This window comes from Tiliqua scincoides, chromosome 2 (genome assembly GCF_035046505.1).
Source record: "Tiliqua scincoides isolate rTilSci1 chromosome 2, rTilSci1.hap2, whole genome shotgun sequence".
NCBI classification, from domain to species: Eukaryota; Metazoa; Chordata; class Lepidosauria; order Squamata; family Scincidae; genus Tiliqua; species Tiliqua scincoides.
In genome coordinates, this window is record NC_089822.1 from 72,438,108 (window position 1) to 72,461,131 (window position 23,024).

Below are 23,024 nucleotides of genomic sequence, written 5' to 3' on the forward strand. Positions count from 1 at the left end.
ATTTTCTTTTTTTAGTATCGTAGAGCTCAAGGAACAATGTACCAGCATCATTTTCTGAAGAAATAACTCTCCTACTAGGAATCATAAACTTCTCCTCTGGACCTGAACAAATATCTCTTGCCTTTAATGGAATTCTTTCTTGCCAGAACAGTAACCTTTCCTGATTTACTGCTCAATCTGTATGAAAAACCTGTCTGACCTAATTCTGCTTCAATTTTCTGTATTCTTGAGGATATTAAATGAGAGTCCTGTAGTTATGTAGCACTGCATCCTTTTTTGTTGTTTCAGAAAGTTTAGAATTCTCAATTTACCTGCTGTATCTCATTGAAGTTAGGAGAAATTGTCTGGAGAGAAGCAGTACTTTAAATACAAACATATATTAAACTATCTACCAACCACCAGCAAAAAGCATATTAAACACTCTTTTGAATATGATTGTTTCCGATGCCTATGAAATTCTAATGTGCCATTGCTATTCCTGGTGTGTCCAATCAATGGCAGTTTATACATCCAGCTGAGTCAAGTGGTAAAGCTTTCAAGTGACTGGTGAATGCTGCATGTTCAAAAGCTCCCTCAAGGCAACTGAGAGCCCAATCCTGTGGCCAGCGGCATGGCTTCATGTCGCTGGCCACAGTTGCAAACATGCCATAAGGCATGTTTGCAGGGCTCACTGCTGGGCTCCCACCGGTGCTAGCCCAGCACCGGCTGGTGCTGGGTTAGTGCTGGGTGGTGGCCCAGGTTCCACGGCTCGGCAGTCTCCTGGACCGCCAAGCTGCAGAATGGGAGGCGAGGGTGTGGACGGGGGGCATGGGGGAGGCGTTCCGGAGAAGGGGGAGGCTGGCGGGGGCAGGGAGGAGGCATGCCAAGGGGTGCGTGGGAGGCGTGCCGGTGGGCGGGCAGGAGAAGGATTTGCGGACCTGAGCTCCGCAGGATCCAGGGCACTCATGCAGGGCTGCGCGCCCTACATGAGCGCCTTTACCACCAACCTTTTGGTCGGCGCTAAAGTGAGTAGCCCCATTGTGGGGCTGCTTACCTTACTTGGGGCAAGGGGACGAATGTCCCCTTCTCCTGAGGAGCCTCCTGTGGTAGCGCGGGAGGCACAGGATTTGGCAGGAGCCCTTTTCTGAGCCGCCGAGTCTGTGCGCTCCGGGCAGCTCAGGATTGGGCTGTGAGTCCCTATACTGTACGTAGAAAAATAGCTTATCAGGTTGATGGCAGTTTGGAATTCTGCTTTCTGATGTCCGGGTTTTCTGCATGCAGCTGTTTTGTCTGCTGTAACGCAACACTCCTCCTCCCCATACACCCTGAAGTTGTACTTCAGGATAATTTAAACTGGATTATACTACTTAAGCTGAATTCTTATGAATGTTTAAACTGACCTTCAGTGACTTTCCTGTGCATTACAATTACTACACCTTGGTATCCACTGATTTGATATCTACTGATTTGACTCACCACTGATTCTGAAGTCCACTTTTAAGTGACTTGTAACAAGGAAAAAATTCAAGGAAAAAACAAGCACCAAAATCCAATTTCCTATCTTTGTGCTGTTAAATAGTTATAATTTCATTTCATTAGATTCCATTATTCACCCCATTTAGTGACTGAATGCAGTATAGTGTCTATACCAATGCATTTTTGGGTGATAGTAGAGAAGCAAGAAACCTGGAAGTGGTTCTTTAAAGCTATTTTTCCACTGATTTAGTATCCACTGATTTTTTTTAATCCACTCCAATGGATAACAAGGCATGACCAATACTGTGCTTTTGCTTATAGCTGCTAATTTCAATAAAGATATACTTGTATTTGTGCCTAGCAGAATGTGCTTTGTGAAAAAGATATGTAATTGTACCCAATGCTCCGCTGCATTTCACATAGAAGCAGTTGTTTAAGCGGGGCCTCAAGACCTTCTTATTTAGGAAGGCTTTTAATTGATACTGGGGGGCTGGCACTTTTAATGTGATTTATTTTAATAGTCGTGGTCCTGGGTGTTGTTTTAATGTTTTGTTTTCAATATTATATTGGTTATTTTTTTACCTTGTTAATTGCCTTGAGTCTCCTTCAGTGTAGGAGATAGGAGAGATAAAAATCCTATAAATAAGTTTTCCCTTTCTTAAATGTTTGCTACATAAGTGATTGCTGTACAATAAATACAGAATCAGTATGTCATTTATAGTAAAAATTTAGTGACAGTTCATAGATAAAACCATTGCACCCATTGTGTCCAGACACTCATTACCTATTATTTATTTAGTCACTTTCTACCCTTCTTTTGCTTCCCAAAAGGGCCCCTCAAGATGGCTAGTTTGTCTGATACTTGTTTTTAATAAAAGGTAGAGTTGCATGTTGTCTGAGTACTTGCCATTCTAAAATGTCAGGAAGATGCTCTATTTTTGAATAAGAAATTGTGCCTCGTTTTCCCCTTTCCTGACTGTAAGAAGACTTGTTAATTTTGCTATGGAGAGTGTTCCAGGCCCTTAGCAGCTATTCGTATATTGTTGGCAGGCTTACTTTTTTCCCTTTTCATGTTTATTGCCTTTTCACAAGCTAAGAGATGTATTACGGTCATCGAATTTTCTTTTCTTCGTAAGACGGGGTGCAGATGCAAACACTTTTCAAGGAAATCGACCATGGCAAAAGCCCACTATCCAATACAATTCTGTTGTACAGTACAATTGAGGATGCAATACAATAGGAAGGTTTTTCCTTCTTCTCTCAAATACCATAACCAGAGTTCATCCAATAAAATGTTAGGCTTTAGGAGAGGAAAGAAAGTACTTCTTCATACAGTGCCTAATTACCCTGTGGAATCGGAGGCCTCAGTATGTGGTGATGGCCACTAGCTGGATGACTTTAAAAGGGAGAGTGGACAGGTTCATGCAGGACAAGTCTATCAGTGATTAGTAATCATGGTGGCTATGCACAGATTCCTGATTCAGTTGCAGTATGCCTCCAAATACAGGTTGAGCCTCATTATTCGCGTGGGTTCCTTTCCAAGCACTCAGGTGGATGGCAAAAAACGCACTATAGCAAATCAGTTTAAAAAATGAAGTTTCTTTGCTCAGGTGATTTAAAAACAGCCTTGCTGACCTTTGTGATGTAAGATAAGAGTCATTAAGAAGACAATCCATCAATCAGTCCTCCTCCAAGGAGCTTCACTCAGCCCTTCCCTTCACCAGTGCAAAATGATCACCTTTCTTTCACGTCCTCAGGGGGAAGGGAGGGGTCTGCTGGAGAGAGAAGGATTGATGGATTGTCAGCCAGCTGCCCTCTCTCTCTCATTAAGGAGGCTATTGTTCAGTTTTTTTAACTGTTCAGTTTTTTTAACTGATTTTAAAGGGATGCATTTTTCCCCTTCAGGGATCAGCATATTCCTTCTCATTTGCAGTGGCCATTCCTGTTGAGTCAAATCCGTGTATAAAAAAATACATGTATAAATAGGCTGGACCTGTACCAGCTGCAAGGAAGCAGTGATGAGAAATACTCCTTCTGTCTTTGAACTTCCAGAGGCAGCTGATAGGTCACAGTAAGAAACACCGTGAGCCTTTGACTTGATCCAGCAAGACTTTTCTTTATGTTCTTAATATGGCATACACTATACATTATTCTCCCTGAAAAACTGTGTAGTACAGTGTTCTCACACATTTAGCACCGGGACCCACTTTTTAGAATGAGAATCTGTCAGGACCCACTGGAAGTGATGTCATGACAGGAAGTGACATCATCAAGCAGGAAAATTTTTAACAATCCTAGGCTACAGTCCTGTCCACACTTACCCAGGAGTAAGTCCCATTTACTATCATTGTTAAAAGAATATATGTACATAGTAGCTTGTTAAAAGTACAGCTCTGTAACATTTCCCCAAATGCAGCCACATAGCATGGTAGCATCAAGTCTACTATATTAAAAATAAAATATTGAAATCAATGGGAACCCACCAGAAATTAGCTCGTGACCCACCAAGTGGGTCCCAACCTACAGTTTGAGAAACACTGGTATAGTACTCATGCAAATCCACAATTAATTGCATAATTCATATGCATTACTGCTGTTCTCTGCTCTTTACCTGTTTATTGATTGTGCTAGCAAGCTGGAATTGTGGTGTGGGATGTGGTTAGCAAGATGGTTCAATGCCAGAATGTAAAGATATGAAATTTACCAGGCTAGGCCTTCAGTTCTAGCTAAATACTGTTGGGTACTCCAGGAATTTTTATGGCAAAATTAATTGCAACAGGCCTTTGGCTGGTTTTTGTTTGGGCAGCTGGGCCTGCAGAATTCTTTGCTGGCATATGCCCATTTTCTCTAGCCTACAAATAGACTTCTGAGCTATGATGCATTTAGTTATGATGGAAGGAGAAAATCCTGTTTTAGTATTTTGGCTCTTTCAAGCTATGAAATCTCTGTGAAAATAAATGTCAAATGTAAAAACTGGAAATGGGTGCCGGCTGCTATTTTTAGCTTTAGGGAGGCTTGGGAACCCTGCAGAAGTATCCATGGGGCTCCCGGCATCCCCCAGAGGCTGGTGCTGACTTTATGTAAATGTGAAAAATGCTTTTCACCCTGGCAGCAACACTATCCTAGCAATTGTGTATCTGCCTTCACCTCTCCCCTACATGAACTTACCTCGGTTCTCAGACTCCCAGAGAGTTTGAGAACTTTCTCAGCTTATGATTTGTTCCTCTCTGTTCTTTTCATGACTGGGCACAGACCTTAGGGAAAGCTACTCCACCTGTTCTAACTAATGGCAGCAGTAGCAACAGTGGAGCAGCCAGGCCATGTGATATCCCAGTTCCCAGGTATGCCTGGCTTTTGAAGAGTCTTGGCTCCCTTCCCTGGCATTGGCATGAGGATGCTTCAGCACTCACCTTCTATATGTAATTCTAGCAATTCAGTTGACTTTTGGGGGTGTTATGTGCATCAGTAATCTGTATGGTGCCAGACTCCCACCGTTCTTAATGTTTTGCTTTGTTTACAACTTTTTGTATCAGGATAGCCAACTGCTTATCATTGAAATTAGTTCTTCTTTGTTTTGTGATAAAAGAGTTAAAAAGTTAGGCAAGTAACAACATAGAATTGGATGGTTATGTTATTAATTTTTCCCTTATTAATTGCCAGAATAATTTGTGTGTGTGTGTGGGCCTGTGGGCCCTGTGCCTAATTGTATTCTGTAGCTTGTTTTTCAAGACAATTGGACAGTTTCTCTGCCCCCGCACAATTTGGTTTTACTTTAAATTAAGTGGACAGGTTTAGCTAGATGAATAATTTTCAAATAACTTGTCAAGTTTTTTTTTGCTATAAATATCAGCATTTGAAAGCTCCATATTTTTCTGCATTGTGTGTGTGTGTGCATGTGTGTTTGTATGAAATGTGCAGTCCAGAGGTGTGCACATTTATCAGAAGTAAGTCTTGTTGAGTTCAGTTGATTTATTCCTGAGTTACTGTCCATGGAACTTCAGTCTTCGAGAGAATAGAATTGTAAATAATTTTTTCTTCTTTTCTAATTGTGTCCCTACTTATCTAGACTTCAGGCTCGAATTGCTCACAGAATTCAGGAACTAGAAAATTTGCCTGGCTCTTTGCCTCCAGATTTGCGAACTAAAGCCACAGTGGAACTGAAAGCATTGAGGCTACTGAATTTCCAGCGCCAGGTAAGTCATTTTTGTAAAATAAGGGTCCCCCCTAGTTAAGTGTTCTTAACGTTTGTTCCCACATTAGTTTTCTAATGTGAAGTACTATATTGACAGTTATGTATAAGTGTTGCATCTTAAAGACCAAAGAGTGATAAACATCTTAATTCTAAATATAGTCGGATAACACAGCTTCCTTTTGCACTGATTCATTACAACACTCTTTGTCTCAGTGTAATTGACAGCCATTCTACTCAATAGGAGTAGTGCACTCTGGGCCAGTCAGTGCTTGCTTCCTGCCTATTAGATCAACAATGTCTTCAATACTGCTGTTTCACATAGCACTCAACATTTGGGAACATATCCTGTGTGCTGTCTGGGGTATTACTGTACTTCTACTGTTGTACCTGCTTGTGATGCCATCCCTATAGTGCTGTTGTAATGCCATGAGCCTTACAAAATTAAGCCCTTCTAAGTTCTATTAATGTCAGTGGGAGATTTAAGGAATATACATATTTCTTCCATTGAAGCCAATGAGACTTAAAAATACTGAACTCTGGCTGATTTGGTGGCATGTCAGTATATCTGTTATGTTCATCTCTTTATTGGAACTTCTTTGCAGACACAGTAAGTCAGGTTGGGTTGTGTAAGTAGTGAACTTCTGGGAGAAGTAACAAGGCTTTTCAGTAAAAGCTATGATTGTGGCAGTGTGTCTTATTATACCTTTTATACTGGAACAGGAAAATCATAATCATCTGCAGAAGATGCAACATGTGTTCTTTTTTGCCTTCTTTGCTAACCTGAAAAGCATTCTGTGACCACATATGTATGGTATATGGGCTTGAATCCAATAATATTGTGTGCAAGCAGAAAGGCACTTATGCTCATTTAAAGGGGGGGGTGTTTTCTACTGCCTCCCCCACCTCCTGCAGCTGCAGAGTTTCCTCAGAAACGGCTTTGAGGGAATGCAGGTGTCTGCAGCAAGAGGAAGGAGATGGGAAAGCCACATTCTGCAGACAAAAGATGCCGCATTCTGCAATGCTGGAAAGATGGATAGGATTGGGCCCTTATTCAGTTGTATGAGTGTCCTCAAGTTGACCACTTGTTTTTTGTTGTTTACTGATTTGCAATATAAGAAAATAAGGGGAAATAAAAGAACAAATAGGTACATAAAAAGTCTATGAAATACATTATTTTTATAAGAATTATTATAAATTACTTGGAGTACATTACTCTCTTGTGTATGTATTTCAGACTCCAGTCTGGAACCTTGCGAGTTCCTGCAAGTCAGTGTAGAAAGTATGGACCAGTATGTTCAGAATGGAAAGCATAACATCTATTTTCTTTAAATTGATTGCTAATGTGATTATGTTTGCAGATTCAGACTATATTGGTTTACTTGATCAACTCAACAGTTCTTTGAATGTAGAAGTTCATATATATTTAGGGCACAGTCCTAACCTGCGCTGGTACAGCCAGGCTGCAGTGTCCTGCGCTGTATCCAGTGCAAATTAGGAGCAGGCTGGAGGTCACCCCAGGTAAAGGGATATTTTTCTATTACCCCGTATCAAGCCCCAACCTGCCCTTTGGGGATATTTGGATCTGCGCCAGCTATTATGCTGGCGCAAATCCAAACAGCCCGTGTAAGGCTGCCAGGCCTGAGAGAGGGCGTTAAGAAACGATGTGTGCTTCTACCACCAATCCTGCCTCCTCCTGGGCCCTATCCCCTGTGCCACCCTCCCCCAACCCAAAACGCCCTCACCCCAGAATGTCCTCCCACCAACCTCTCCCACTTCCAGTGCTGCCCAGCATAAACTCACCTTCACCTGCTGGCTCAGGGTCTACTGAGCCAGTGTGGGCCTCCACACTTGCCCATCTAACTCCCAAGTCAGCACAGCACAGCACAGCAACATGTTGACAGCATGTTTGTGACACTTGGGAGCTGGCACAGGGGACCTGCATCAGCTCAAGTGAACACTAGCATTGGGCTGTTTGATGATGTCCTAGTACACTGAGATGGAAATGGGAAATGTTCTTTGAAAATCCCAAGTTTTCTTCTTGGAAGATGATTTGCTTTCAAAGTCTATCTCTTTTCACAGTTAAGGCAAGAGGTGGTGGCCTGCATGCGTCGTGACACAACATTAGAGACTGCTTTGAATTCCAAGGCCTACAAACGCAGCAAGCGCCAAACTCTGAGGGAAGCCCGAATGACTGAAAAACTTGAGAAACAGCAGAAGATAGAACAGGAAAGAAAACGTAGACAGAAGCACCAGGTATTTGGCAGTTGGTCACACTATTTTTTGCATTTACTAACTGTTGATTGGTAGTGTGCATTGTGCTGTTGTAGACCTAGAAATCATTCTTGTTCAAGGCTGCCTGTTGTTCTGGTTTCTAGAACTGCTATAGGAGAACTGGCACAAAAGGAAAGACTTAACTCCTCTCTCTATTCAGAATGCAGGAACAACAAACCGGAATGCTCCCTTCTCGAGAGGAGTTCCCTCTCTGTTCTTGGCTCTGACTCGAAGCAGATGGATTAGCATTGTGGTCTCCACTTAAGTTTCAGACCTCTTCCCACTTACATTTCCTTTTTGGTTTCACAATTTTCTTCAGTTCCCCTGAAGTGGTCTTTGATTTGATCTCCAGTTTATTTCCTCTTCCCCTGATGGTAGGAGGCAAGCTGTTTTTCCAGGGCTCAGTCGTACCAGTCATTTTAGGTGCCTGCAATGCAAGCAATCGGCCCACAACACCTTGGCTTACTTCCTTGCTCAGTTCTGTGTGTCTGTGAGGAAGGGATAGCATACTTTGAGCCCATTAAGACAGGCCTCATGGAATGCAACAGAGACAGTGGTTTTCTTCACCCTCTGTGGATTAGTACCAGACAGAGGGATCATGAGGAGGAAGAGGCTATTAGCATAGAGAGTGCCCAGGAGACAGAAAGAACTGTGGTTCATAGACATCTAGTACCCAGTGACCTGCTTGTACTTGATTAACATAAATGCCATTTGAGGAATTGCTATTCTTGGGCCTGAATTGTGGAAGTCACTAATCCTTATTCCTTAGTTGCTGATAAGAGGCTGTCAGCCTGCTGATGACTCTGCAAATACATAGTGGTATGGTCTGGATTGCACCTATCCATAGGAATTCAGCATGGAGGCTTCTCCCATTTTTTAGATATATTTATATTGGAGTTTGAGACTTTTCACCAGAAGTACTAAAAGTCCATACTGTGTTCTGGCTCTTACTGTGAGCCAGTCTTACGTCTGGCTCTTACTGTGTTTTTAGCTGAATTCTTCAAAAGCAAAGTACCACTGCAAAAAAGTGCTTAATTAGAGCTTAAGTATGTGCCACTTCAGGATGACACATAAGCCTGCATTCTAAAGTAGGTGTGTGTTTGGTATCAGGAGGATAACTATGCTTGCTTAAAGTTCAAGTGCTATTGAGGAATTAAACGTCTTCATTTCTGAGGTAAGTAGATGCTCTTCCCATTTGTGTCATAACATTGCATCAGTAAAAGAGAGTGCACTTAAATACTCTATATCAGGGGTGCCCAAACCCCAGCCTGGGGGCCACTTGTGGCCCTCAGGGACTCATGATCTGGCCCACGGGGAGCCCCCAATACCCAATGAGTCTCTGGTTCTCCAGAGACTTATGGAGCCCATGCTGGCCCGACGCAACTGCTCTCAGTGTGGACATGACTGTTTGACCTCTCACATGAGCTGTGGGATGAGGGATCCCTCCACTGATTGCTGTTTCACATCTGTGATACAGCAGTGGCAGCAAAGGAAAGGCTAGCCTTGCTTTGTGCAAGGATTTTTATAAGCCTTGAGATATTGCAAGACCTTAATTCATTCATACAAGTTCCATCTCTAATACAGGGTTTCTCAAACTGTGGGTCGTGACCCACTTGGTGGGTCGTGACCTGAGGTCAGGTGGGTTGTGGAAAGATGGGCATCACCATCTTGGAAACTGGCAAATTAGGCAGGCGGCACCATCTTGGAAGCTGGAACTGTGTTTGCCTAAGCATGCTCTATGTGTGTGGCCATCTTGGAAGCTGGAAAATAGGCAGGCAGCGTCATCTTGGAAGCTGGAACTGCCTTTGCCTAAGCTTTCTGTGTATGTGAGATGCCATCTTGGAGGCTGGCAAACAGGGCAGGCAGCCATCTTGGAGGAGGTTTAAATAGGTTTAAATATGTGTCAAGGTTTAAATAGATTTCTTCTCCTTATGCTTTGCTATTGGAAAATGGCTGAGAAATAACTTTTATTTAAACCTCCCCTCCCCTCCCCTATCCCAAATTCAGGGATCTGCTGAGGTTTAAGTTCCTGGAGGGGGGAGGGAAGGGCAGAGCTTGGGCTGGATATGAGTCGGGGGAGAGGGGGAGCTGGATCACAAGGCAGAGCTTGAATTGGAAGGAAATGGGGAAAGAGAAAGCAAAACAAACAAGAAACATGCACCCCATTTGCAGGGAGAGGAGGTGTGAGAACCACTGGTCTAATATATTCATCTATGTAAATTTATTCAAATTTGAAATGTAAATTAATTAGGCCCCCGTCACAGTGTCAGAGAGATGATGTGGCCCTCCTGCCAAAAAGTTTGGACACCCCTGCTCTATATCAATGGTTCTCACACATTTAGCTCTGGGACCCACTTTTTAGAATGAGAATCTGTCAGGACCCACTGGAAGTTATGTCATGACAGGAAGTGACATCATCAAGCAGGAAAATTTTTAACAATCCTGGGCTACAATCCTACCTACATTTACCCAGGAGTGAGTCCCATTTACTATCATTGTTAAAAGAATATGCATAGTAGCTCATTAAAAGTACAGGTCTGTAACATTTCCCCAAATGTAGTCACATACCATGGTAGCATCAAGTCTAATATATTAAAAATAAAATATTGAAATGAATGGGGACCCACCTGAATTGGGCTTGCGACCCACAGTTTGAGAAACACTGCTCTATATAAACACAAGCAGAAGAGCTTTGGATTCATGTGCTTGAATTCAGTGACCATACTGAACTTGTGGGTTTTTTCCTAGTTGATCTTAATTTTTTTTTGCAGGAATATCTCAACAGCATCTTGCAGCATGCTAAAGATTTCAAAGAGTATCATCGATCAGTGGCAGGGAAAATTCAGAAACTTTCAAAAGCTGTGGCTACTTGGCATGCCAACACAGAGCGTGAACAGAAAAAAGAAACTGAAAGAATTGAAAAGGAAAGAATGAGGAGACTGATGGTAAGGATGGCATTTGGCAAGACACTGATCACTGTGGGTTTCAATATTCCAAGTGGTGAGAGCAACATAGAGGAGACACCTCCATGTTGCTCTTGCTGCCCAGAATGACTCTAGGGGCTAGGGGGATGGGCAACTTAGAGGGTGCATTGAGTGTCCTGAAAAATGTAGCGCTGTGTCAACCCCCCCCATGAACACCACTGAAGATATACTTATCTATTATCTCCACGTGTTGATTCCAGTGACTAGGAAAGATATTTTTCAGTGTCTGGCTGTGGAGCTCTCTGGGTAGGGTGAGGACCTTCTATTCTTGTGTGATGACCCTTGTTTTTGAACAGATTTTGATCTGAGAACTTAAATTTCTGTTGGTGGGCTTTTAATTAGTGTGCCAGATCTTGTCTGATCTTAGAAGCTAAGCAGGGTCAGGCCTGGTTAGTACTCGTATGGGAGACCTCCTGGGAATACAGGGTGCTGTAGGCTTATACCATAGTCTTTCCAGACTGAAGGTTGCCAACCACAAAGAAATTTAAGTTATCAAAAAACTGCCCACAGCTCAATCTGCCATTTTGTACTGTTTAATTTTTATACTGCATTATTGTTTTGATGATGTAAGCTGCCTTGAACATTTTATTGGAAGGGCCGGATAAAAATCCCCTCTAATAAATAAACAGGATCCAGGATTTCATCAAATAGTTCCCTGTCCTCACTGCCATGCACCTGTTACAAATTTTTCAAACACGAATAGAATTACAATAGGGGCAGTTTTTTTTTATTGTGGGTACTTTTAACACATTTGAAAGTTGATGCATCGTCATTTTTGTTGCAGCATATAAAAAAAATGATTTATAAAGATAATCAAGTGGAAAACAGGTGTGGCTGATTTTTCCCATCCCAGATATGGAAACCCAGACCCATGCAAATGATTGAAACTACCCCCTCCTTAGTGAGACAAAATGGGTATGTGCAGTGAGTGGTGATGTTACATGGGAGTCTAATTTCTCTGCATTGCTAGGCTGAAGATGAAGAAGGCTACCGTAAACTGATAGATCAGAAGAAAGACAGACGTTTGGCGTATCTGCTGCAGCAAACTGATGAATATGTGGCTAACCTGACTAATTTGGTGTGGGAACACAAGCAAGCACAAGCTGCCAAAGAAAAGAAGAAGAAGAGGAGAAGAAAGAAGGCAAGTATATAGTTCACCAAGAGCTTTTTCACGTATCTCCCATCATCCCTTCCTTTCTTCTCCAGAAAAAGTGGCATCTTTCCTGAAAGTGCCTCTCAGATCTTAACTCAACTTTTAAAAAATCCCACTGTGTATTACCTATACTGTAAGGTAAAGAGTATTCTGTTTTTAACAAACTAAATCCTGTTTTAATTGGTTGTTTTTTTTCCCCCTCCAGTTAAAAGCTTTTTTCGTTCTTGGCTGTTTTAGATGTGTTTTAGTACTACTAATTTTATGCATTTGAATTTATATCACATTGCCTCAGAACCAGGCTGATTCAATGAAGTTTGTTCTCTTTTCAGGTCAGATTCATACATGAATGTGGCCTACTACAGTACCTAGACCTTGAATTAACTTGCACACTTAACTCATTCACTTACAGTTCAATCCTAACCATGCAGTCTGCTGCTGGAACTAGCATTCTGGTGATGAATGCGCTTTATGGCGTCATAAAACACCTTTCATTTTAGTTTGTTATGTTATGCATGTTTAAATGCACACCTGGTAAAAGTGTGCATCCCTACCCCAAAACCTTCTTGTATAAGGTTTAAGTAGTGAAAGACTTGGTTGTTTTTTTTCCCCTGCACGTGCACCAGTGACGAATAGATTTGCTTGAACCAATCTTGGCTCTTAAGTTTAAATAACAGCTTTTTGGTATCATTCACACATGTGGGCTTAGGCTGTAATGGGAAGCAGGAATAGAAAACAGAAGCTACAGATCCTTAGTGAATAGTGTCTCTTAGCTAGGACCTTAATGTACAGCACTTAAGAGCAGGAAGAATGAAAGGAAACTACTGATGGTTCTCAAGAAAAAGCTTAACCAGGCTAGCCAGCTGCTGGAAATGTATATTCTTATAGATCTTCCATTTTCTGCATGTTGTATTTTCTTGCAATTCCTTCAAAATTTTCTGAAAATTCCTTTCAGAATAGAGGTAAGTTACAGTGCAGTCCTATGCATATTTACTTAGAAGTAAGTCCAAGTTGTTCAGTGGAGCTTACTTCGAGACCGACATGTATGGTTTTGTACTGCTATAAGTACAGAGGGTCCTAATTATCCACAGGGGTTCCATTCCTGGAACCTCTGCAGATATGGAAAACCGGGGGTATTGAAATCTGCAGTTTTTGGGACCCTCCACCCTCTGAATCCTACTGGAGGGTTTCTGAGGCTTCAGAGGCCATGCCCAACTGCCCAAAAAACAAAAAAAGGAGAAAAAAAACGCTACCTGGTTTTATCATAAAACTGGTAGTGATATTTTTATTGCTGTATAAGGCATTCTGAGGCCCAGGTAATCCCCCTTGAGCCTTCCCATGCGTCAGAATGTCTTAAAAACAAATAAAAACATTACTTCTCGGGGCTGGGAGGGGCCATTCAGCACCCACAGATAATTGAAATCCGCAGATGCCAAACCTGCAGATAATGCAGGCCCCCTGGATAGACAGGATAACTTTTCATATACTGTATCAACCAAAACTAGTTAGTAACAATGCCATAGCCTTAAGTATATAATCTGTGACACCTATCTTGGTGTCTCAGGGCAGGAAAGATTAAATTAACATTTGCAGCCCAGTCCTAAGCATATTTACCTAAAGAAGCCTCACTGAGTTTCATAGAACATTAGTTGTAATAAGTGTTTTAAGGATTGCAGCCACATTACCCTATATTAAAAAAAAAATAGGCCCAATCCTATTCAGCATGCACCGCTGGCGCACATTGTTGCAAACATGCCATAAAGCATGCTTGTGGGCCCTAGTGCCAATCGTCTGCCAGTGCCAGCCCTATGCTGGCTGGCACTGGGCTAGCACCCGTGAAGCATCAGAGCTCCGCTGTGTGGCGGTCATGTGGACTGCAGAGCAGCGAGAGGTAGGTGGGGGCATGGGGGGAGTTGGGGAGGAGACATTCCGGGGCAGGGTGAGGGAGGGAAGAAGGTGTGACCAGTGGCGCTTCGCTGTCCGCCCAACACAGAGGCTCATCATTCTACGCCGACCTTCAGGTAGCCCATTGTGAGGCTACTTGTTTTACCTGGGGACAAAAGTCCCGTTCACCCTAGGAGGAGGCGGCAGTTGCCTGGAGCATGCTGGATGCCATGGCAGCCATTTTCAGTGCCACTGCAGACCCGCATGCCAGGCAGCTCAGGATTGGACTGTTAGCTGCTTAAAACCTAGACAACAAATGGCTGCTCAGTCATAAATGATTGATATTTGCTTCTGGAGATGCTCAAGCTGCTAGGCAGGCATCAGGGATTGGGTTCCACTGATATGAAGCAACTATTTAGAATGCTTGCTGTATGTTCTTGATAGTTGAATTTGGTTCACCAATGGTATTGATAAGAGGCATTCTTGGTCAGTCTTAAGGTTCACAAGGGTGCGCACAAAGAATATTCTCTGTAAATTGCATTGGGTCCATGCAATTTAGGACCTTCTAAAATCCTATCCAGTTTTCAAGCACCAGTGCAGCTGCAATGCAGCCCCAAGGTAAGGGAACAAATGTTCCCATACCTTAAGGGGCCCTCTGTGACTGCTGCCCCACCACAAGATGCAGTGCATGCCCCATTGACATAGCTGCACTGGCACTGGAAAATTGGATAGGATTGGGCCCTAAGGCACAATCAGGACAGTATGTAGTGCCCGCAAGGTAATAATTGGCCAGTATGGATGCTTGAGCATGAACACAATGCATGATATGCATGATATGTGCATATGTGTGTGCAAGGACATATTCTGCACTCTTCAAATGGTTCTCTGAGAATATTCATATAGAATACTCTGGGGTTTGATTCAGAATGACTTAAATTTTTTTTAGTGCTGAGACAGTATTATGTTAAAAAGTTGCTATTGTTTTCTAATATGTTGTTTTAAATTATATTAGTATAAGACACTGAGCATTAGCTGGAAAAACTTGGAATACATCTTTTAATAAATAATAAATAATAAATAATAAAATAAACAAAAGGCATTAACATAGTCAAGTCCTTGAGGTTACAGAAGCACAAAGGAAGTTTCCCAGTCAGAGAGAAACTTTTTAGTCTTTTCTTTAGATGAAGTCGGTGAAAATAATCCATTTTTGAATGGTCCTTCTTACAGCACTGTGGCTTGAGGCAGGGTCCTCAACATGTTGTGTGTTTTTGAATCTTTATGATGCTGGAGGAAACACATTTAAATGGAAATGAAATTTTCTGTACATTTCTGTTTATATTCTCACTCTTCATTGGAGCCTGGCCATGGCTCATTTCATAAACCTCCTCAATTTGAGTGTGCTGTTAAAAGGAGTATTTTATTGTGTTATCGCTATGTAAAATAGATTAATGTGCAAAATGAGTCTTTTTACTCCAAGTGTCTGATGCTCTTCATATCAAAAGCCTGGAACTTTTTTAACTGAAGAGAGGTTTGCATAATGTGTCTTTAACATTAGATTGCAACAGGTCTTCTGGGCACTATGTGATCTGCTAAGCTCGGGAGAATGAGACACAAAACCATTTTTTAATTTAGTTCGTGGCATTAATGTCTTCTTAAGAAATTGTGTTATCAAGTCAGCTTTTTAAATTTATCCAAGAACTTGGGAGTAAAAACAAATATTGCTGTACTGGTAGCTTTCAAATTACACAGTCCAGGACTAGGGCTCGACTAAGTCCAGGAGGGTCCCCGCTTGGCTAATGACCCAAGTTAGAGAGGCTGTAAAGGGCAAGGAAGCTTCCTTCCGTAAATGGAAGTCTTGCCCTAATGAGAATAATAAAAAGGAACATAAACAGTGGCAAAAGAAATGTAAGAAGGTGAAACGGGAGGCCAAGAGAGACTATGAGGAACGCATGGCCAGCAACATTAAGGGGAATAATAAAAGCTTCTTCAAATATATTAGAAGCAGGAAACCTGCCAGAGAAGCAGTTGGCCCTCTGGATGGTGAGGGAGGGAAGGGGGAGATAAAAGGAGACTTAGAGATGGCAGAGAAATTAAATGAGTTCTTTGCATCTGTCTTCACGACAGAAGACCTTGGGCAGATTCCGCTGCCTGAATGGCCCCTCCTGAACAAAGAATTTTGTCAGATAGATGTTAAAAGAGAAGATGTTTCAGACCTAATTAATGAATTAAAGATCAATAAGTCACCAGGCCCTGATGGCATCCACCAAGAGTTATTAAGGAATTGAAGAATGAAGTTGCTGATCTCTTGAGTAAAATATGGAACTTGTCCCTCAAAACAGCCACCGTGCCATAGGATTGGAGGATAGCAAATGTTACACCAATTTTTAAAAAGGGAAGGAGGGAGGACCCGGGAAACTATAGGCCAGTCAGCCTAACATCTATACCAGGTAAGCTGGTGGAATGCCTCATCAAAGATAGAATCTCAAAATACATAGACAAACAAGCCTTGCTGAGGGAGAATCAGCATGGCTTCTGTAAGGGTAAGTCTTGCCTCACCAACCTTAAAGAATTCTTTGAAAAGGTCAGCAGGCATGTGGATGTGGGAGAACCCGTGGACATTATATATCTGGACTTTCAGAAGTCATTCAGCACGGTCCCTCACCAAAGGCTACTGAAAAAACTCCATAGTAAGGGAATTAGAGGGCAGGTTCTCCTGAATTGAGAACTGGTTGAGGACCAGGAAACAGAGAGTGGTTGTCAATGGGCAATTTTCACAATGGAGAGAAGTGAAAAGCGGTGTGCCCCAAGGATCTGTCCTGGGACCGGTGCTTTTCAACCTCTTCATAAATGACCTGGAGACAGGGTTGAGCAGTGAGGTGGCTAAGTTTGCAGATGACACCAAACTTTACCAGGTGGTGAAGACCAGAAGTGATTGTGAGGAGCTCCAGAAGGCTCTCTCCAGACTGGCAGAATGGGCAGCAAAATGGCAGATACGTTTCAATGTAAGTAAGTGTAAAGTCATGCACACTGGGGCAAAAAATCAAAACTTCATATATAGGCTGATGGGTTCTGAACTGTCTGTGACAGATCAGGAGAGAGATCTTGGGGTGGTGGTGGACAACTCAATGAAAGTGTCGACCCAATGTGCGGCGGCAGTGAAGAAGGTCAATTCTATGCTTGGGATCATTAGAAAAGGTACTGAAAACAAAACGGCTAATATTATAATGCCATTGTACAAATCAATGGTGAGGCCACACCTGGATTATTGTGTCCAGTTCTGGTCGCCACATCTCAAAAAGGACATAGTGGAAATGGAAAAGGTGCAAAAGAGAGTGACTAAAATGATTACTACTGGGCTGGGACACCTTCCTTATGAGGAAAGGCTACGGCGTTTGGGCCCCTTCAGCCTAGAAAAGAGACGCCTGAGGGGGGACATGATTGAGACATACAAAATTATGCAGGGGATGGACAGAGTGGATAGAGACATGCTCTTTACACTCTCTCATAACATCAGAACCAGGGGACATCCACTAAAATTGAGTGTTGGGAGAGTTAGGACAGATGAAAGAAAATATTTCTTTACTCAGCATGTGGTTGGTCTGTGGAATTCCTTGCCACAGGATGTGGTGATGGCATCTGACCTGAATGCCTTTAAAAGGGAATTGGATACGTTTCTGGAGAAAAATCCATTATGGGTTACAAGCCATGATGTGTATGTACAACCTCCTGATTTTAGAAATAGGCTATGTAAGAATGCCAGATGCAAGGGAGGCACCAGGATGCAGGTCTCTTGTTATCTGGTGTACTCCTTGGGGATTTGGTGGGCTGATGTGAGATTGAGGAAGCTGGACTAGATGGGCCTATGGCCTGATCCATTCGGGCTGTTCTTATGTTTTTATGTACAGTCTTAATTTGCATGTTTTTGAAAGTTTGCTATTTGCACATTTTCAAAATGGTGCAATTTGCAAATTAAGACCAGAAGTCTAATTTACTGTGGCAGTTTTCAAAATAATGATCTACTAATTAGATCAATAATCAAAATAATTTATCTGGCTTATTAACAATCCTGTTAGAGGCTGGCAGCTTCCTGTGGGGGAGGGGAGAAGGTCTGTAAAGCTAGAAGATAAAAAAGAGACACAAAATGCGTTCACAGAGGCCTCAAATTTTGTAAAATTCCTTCTGCTTTGTGACAAGGGTTTGAGCACATGGTGGTACTTGTAGGTAAGTACTGGGGACAGCAGCAAAAGGAGACTTTTAAGCATGTCTGCCAGTTGTTCTGAGACAGGGAACATTCTCCTGTGACTGCTTCTTACAACAGGAGAGTGATGAAGCAGAATGTGGGATTATTCTGAAAGATATATTTCTACTGGGTGGGTTGGGGCTCAGCCACCTGTGCTCATCTGTGGGGGCGTGGTCTGCATCTTTGTTTTCTTCATTCCTTTCTCAGCCATTCAGCATCAGTAGCCACTCCCACTCGCCTCCCTCCTCAACCTTTCTCCATGTTAGACCTCAGAAACCTTCTTTGATATACAGGCTAGACGTTGGGTGGTTGTTTCTCAGTGCACAGTGATAACATAATCACATCATTGCCAAACTTTGCCAAACATCCAGATTGCTCTGTGCTGTGCAGAGTTTGGCTTGGGTAGTGAAACCTCTTATCCAGTTTGCTGCGTTCCGGAAAGCAAGTGGCAGAATACCTGCTTAGCCTTGTGGAGTTCCAGTGCTGCTGCTGCTGCTGTCGCTACCATGTCCCAAGGAGAAGTACCACCCATCATTCCAGAACAGGCTAGAAACTTCAGGTGGTGGTCTGGATGCGACCCTCAGCCCGGAGATTGCTGACTCCTACTCTACACCATCTTGAGCAAGCAGAAGTTCCCAGTTGTCAACTTGTGTGTTAAATGACTTTCCCCCAATCCATACAAATCCCATTGTTTCCTATAGGAAAAATGTTATTTTTTTAACATGTTTTCCATATACACATGGATTTCCAGGCATGCAACCTTCACATAAATTTAGAGTTGCCAGTATATTGATTTATTGTTATATCAATTCAATTCCATGCCCCAAATCCCATTTTTTGTAAATAATCTTCCTAAGGGCACAATCCTGAGAAGGTCTACTCAGAAGTAAGTCCTATTATGTTCAATAGGGATTACTCCCAGGAAAGTGAAGATAGGATTGCAGCCTAATTCATTTAAATTACACTATTATCTATTTAAAAATGCAATTAAATGCTTCCTTCTTCAATAACAACTACATAACTGGAGTCCCTGGGACTTGTGCTCTTAAGAGAGCATTGATGAAATCGTTGGTGCTGCAATTCCCTTTTACCTTGCCTGTGTTTAATTAGGGAAGGAATCTTCTTTTCCCAAGGGACCGCATTGGTTATGAAGAATCCATTTCGTGTTTTTGAGTAAATTTATGTTCTGTCTCTGATTATAATTCTGTACTTGCCTGAATAGCTAAAACCAAGAATGCACTCCTTTGGGAAGAATATTTCTAATACAGACTCATTTGAACCTCTTTTACAAAAGTATTCCAAAGTATGGTGCTTCTCAATAACAACAGGAAGCTGGTGAGTCAGGTTCTGTTCAACTATCATACCTGTACCATACACATTTAGCATCGCATTTACCATCTCATTCTTTAGAACTAGTATGAAACCTGCAGATCAAGCTGCCACTACCGTTATCTATTTTTGTTTAAAGTGTCAGCAGTGGTTTTTTACAGGTCTTATGCTGCAGAACCTACACTATATCAAAAGGGGGAGCTGGATGCTGTTTCTTCTCTGAACTTGGTAGAACTATGAACTAGTTCCTATTTGCAAGGACAAGACAGGCAGGACCAATGTTATCATTGGTTTGCTCTGCTGTCTTAAATAAAGGAGCAGGTACAGATAATGTAGGGTTCGAAAACTGCTATTAATAATTCAGTGTCAAGCATGGAATGAATGAGGTTTACTTTTTGTGTGTGCAGCTTTTAAGACTTGTGGAACAATGAAAGATACACTGTATTATTTTGCTTCAGTTTCAAATAGGGTAGCCTGTGCTCATGCCCTGAAAATCACACTGCTGAATGTGTAAAATGTAGTAATGCTGTTTAAGGTACAAGCTTGACAGAATACCTAAAACTCATAACGTTTTTATACATTTGCATAATTTTCTTATCTGGAATAAACCCTTTTCTCTGTCTGTTGCAGAAGGCAGAAGACAATACAGAAGGAATAGGATCTGGACTTGGTCCTGATGGAGAGGTAGGAATTTTTGGTCTGCGCTGCCCCATGGCAAACTGAAAAGCATTTTGTGATGGCATAGCATAGCATTCCTGTCTTAGCTGCCATGAAGTGCCTTGAGGTACTTTTCTGATAGCCATTGCCAGGGCAGCTTGTGGGAGGCTGGCACTGCGCAGCAATAGGATCAGGCCTTTAAAATACAATGAAGTGTATTTGAGGTTTTTATACATGAGCTAGTAAAATGCCCTTTAAAAGCGTTTATTTTAAAGACTCAGGGCCCAATTCTAACCAGTGTTCCAGTGCCAGTGCAGTCATGCCAATGAGGCATGCACTGCATCCTTTGATGGGGAGGCAATCACAGAGGTCTCCTCAAGGTATGGGAACATTTGTTCCCTTACCTCCAGGCTGCATTGCGGCTGGAAAGTTGCTGGAAAGATCGGTGCTGGAAAGTTGGAGAGGATTGGGACGTTATAGTGTGCCTTTTGATCAAATGATCTTTTTCATTTTTGGTTTCCTTGAGGAAGAACCTCTCCCCTGGGGGCTGGGGATAAGAATAGGCCCTCAGTTTGGCTGTACTTGTCGTAAGAGGTGACTAAACAGCCACCAGGTAGATGGGACTCGTCAGCCTGGGAAGGCAGCTCATCTGAGAGAAGGAAAACTCTGATCCCAAACCTCCACTGCCTTGTGGCTACATCCAGTTATGGAAAAGGCTTCACCTCCACCTTCCCCCATGCCTCCATCTAACTCTTCACTGCTCAGCGGTCCATGTGACTACTGTGCAGCTGAGTTCGTGCTCACCTGGTGCTAGCACCAGTGGCGCACCGACGCTAGGGCACGCAAAAGTCCTTAGGGCACATTTGCGACAGTGCGCGCCAACGGTGAGCCGGCACGCAAAGCTTAGGATTGGACCCACAGTCAGCTACCTTTGATGGAGCAGATAAGCCAGCATGGGGGTCAGATTGTGAGTGAGGAAGGGGGTGGAACCAGGTCTTCAGGGGGAGGAACTGGGGTGGGGAGAAGTTGAGAGTAGTGGATCTAGCAACATTGGCACATACCAGATACCATCCACACTTTCAAAAACCTCCCTGCTACCTTTCCCTCCTTAGATACGCACAACCAAAATAGATCCAAGAAGTCCCATTGGCAAGCACCAGTGTTTACACGAGTTAAATGTAAAAATATTTTTACTTATCTCCCCTTTGCCTTCAGGTTGCCCCCTCACCATAGGATGCAGCGTGCACCTTTTTGACATGGCTGCATTAGCAATGGTGGAGGAGGAATGGATTGGGGCCTTACTCCACTTTAATTAATTGTATCCATCTCTTGAAAGCAGAAGTCATGGTTTTCTGGTTGTGAATGGGAGGAATTTGTTGTGTAAACAGACACTCTGCTACAGGCTATGGAGACCTGATTGTCTCATTAAGAGCTTGTTGTGCTTTGACCACTGCCCTTAAGCGGAAAGTTGTTAAGTGGCACACACTTGTAGTTTGGTTTGTAGGGGTCCTGTCTTGGGGTAGAAGGTTTTGCATAAATAAGTCCCATTCAGTTCTTTCCCTTTGATGTGTTAACCCATTTCTGCCCAGCCCATAGGTGTACACGTTTGATCCCTGTTGCATATATGCAATGTTGCGCAGAAATGGCTTAACTTGATGTTGACATGGATTTATGAGCAAGAAACTGGTACGTTTGTAACTTTGAACTTATTATAATGCATCTTCATTAACGTCTTCAGAAAGAAAGACATCCATGGCACCAATTAAGCTGAATATCTCTCCTTAATTTTTAGCCCATAGATGAAAGCAGTCAAATGAGTGATTTGCCAGTCAAGGTAACTCACACTGAAACAGGCAAAGTTCTTCTTGGATCAGAGGCTCCCAAAGCAAGCCAATTGGATGCTTGGTTAGAAATGAATCCTGGGTAAGTAGCAACATACAACCCCCCCCCCCCCCAATAGCTTACTACTTTTGCATTACATTTATACACTTTAAATGTATTTAAATGCAGAATACAGATTCTTTTTCCTTTTCTGTTCATACCTTTCTGAAATGTACTGTACATTTATTCTAAATTTTATAAAATTATTTGAAAAGTTGTGATAATTTTGGGCATGTTTTTTCTGTCTCTTACACTCTTCCCACCTACTTCTCCACCAGCTACGAAGTTGCTCCTCGGTCAGATAGTGAAGATGAAAGCGGCTCTGAGTATGATGAAGATGTGAGTAAATACTTCATCAGTTTTTACTTTATATGGTGAATATGCTGTCTGCTTGGATCAATTTTATTGTCCTTTAAATAAGTCATTTTTTTTTAAAGTGATGTCTTTTAGTCAGTCCTTCTGTGGTGATGTCTAAAATAGGACAGAAATCTAAAATATGGCTGTTAGTGTATTTTGCCACTTTACTAATCAAGCATGGATTCAGTAATAGGCAAAATTGTGTTTAAAGGCATTGTAAGTAACAGCTAGGAAAATTGGAGTGCATAGGATTGGGAACTGAATGTAATTTGATTCTTTCTTGATAATTTTTCAAAGGTGCTGGCTGTAAAAAGATAAAAAGGATTCTTCTAATGTATTTCAACTTGTCTTCCATCATTACTTTCCCTGTCCTCATATTTCTTTCAGTGCCCAAAGAGCACTTAGGCCCAAATCCTACTGGGACACTGAGCTGCCAGAACTAGTATTCTGGCAGCTCAAGGTCCTTTACAGTGGTGCAAAAGCTGGGCTACTGTCTAGCAGCATGCAAAGTAGGAGCTGTGTGGTGCATGCAGCAACAGTCCCAGAGGCTTCTGTTGGTGCTGTTGTGTTGATGGTGGCAGAAGCATGTCATGGGCGAGGGGGGGCAGGGGGGATTTTGGGGTG

General features: G+C 42.4%; 1 protein-coding gene across 4 annotated transcripts in view; it reads left to right on the forward strand.

Annotated features, from left to right (window-relative positions):
• The window catches only part of SMARCA2 (SWI/SNF related, matrix associated, actin dependent regulator of chromatin, subfamily a, member 2), a 144,483-nt gene that overhangs the window by 42,007 nt on the left and 79,452 nt on the right, over positions 1-23,024 (forward strand). For all 4 annotated transcript variants that reach the window (XM_066617545.1, XM_066617543.1, XM_066617541.1 and 1 more), the window contains 7 exons: positions 5,522-5,648; positions 7,727-7,900; positions 10,690-10,863; positions 11,873-12,043; positions 20,136-20,189; positions 21,955-22,085; positions 22,322-22,382. In XM_066617545.1, coding sequence (XP_066473642.1) covers positions 5,522-5,648; positions 7,727-7,900; positions 10,690-10,863; positions 11,873-12,043; positions 20,136-20,189; positions 21,955-22,085; positions 22,322-22,382 — 892 coding nt within the window. The remainder of the gene's footprint in view (positions 1-5,521; positions 5,649-7,726; positions 7,901-10,689; positions 10,864-11,872; positions 12,044-20,135; positions 20,190-21,954; positions 22,086-22,321; positions 22,383-23,024) is intronic.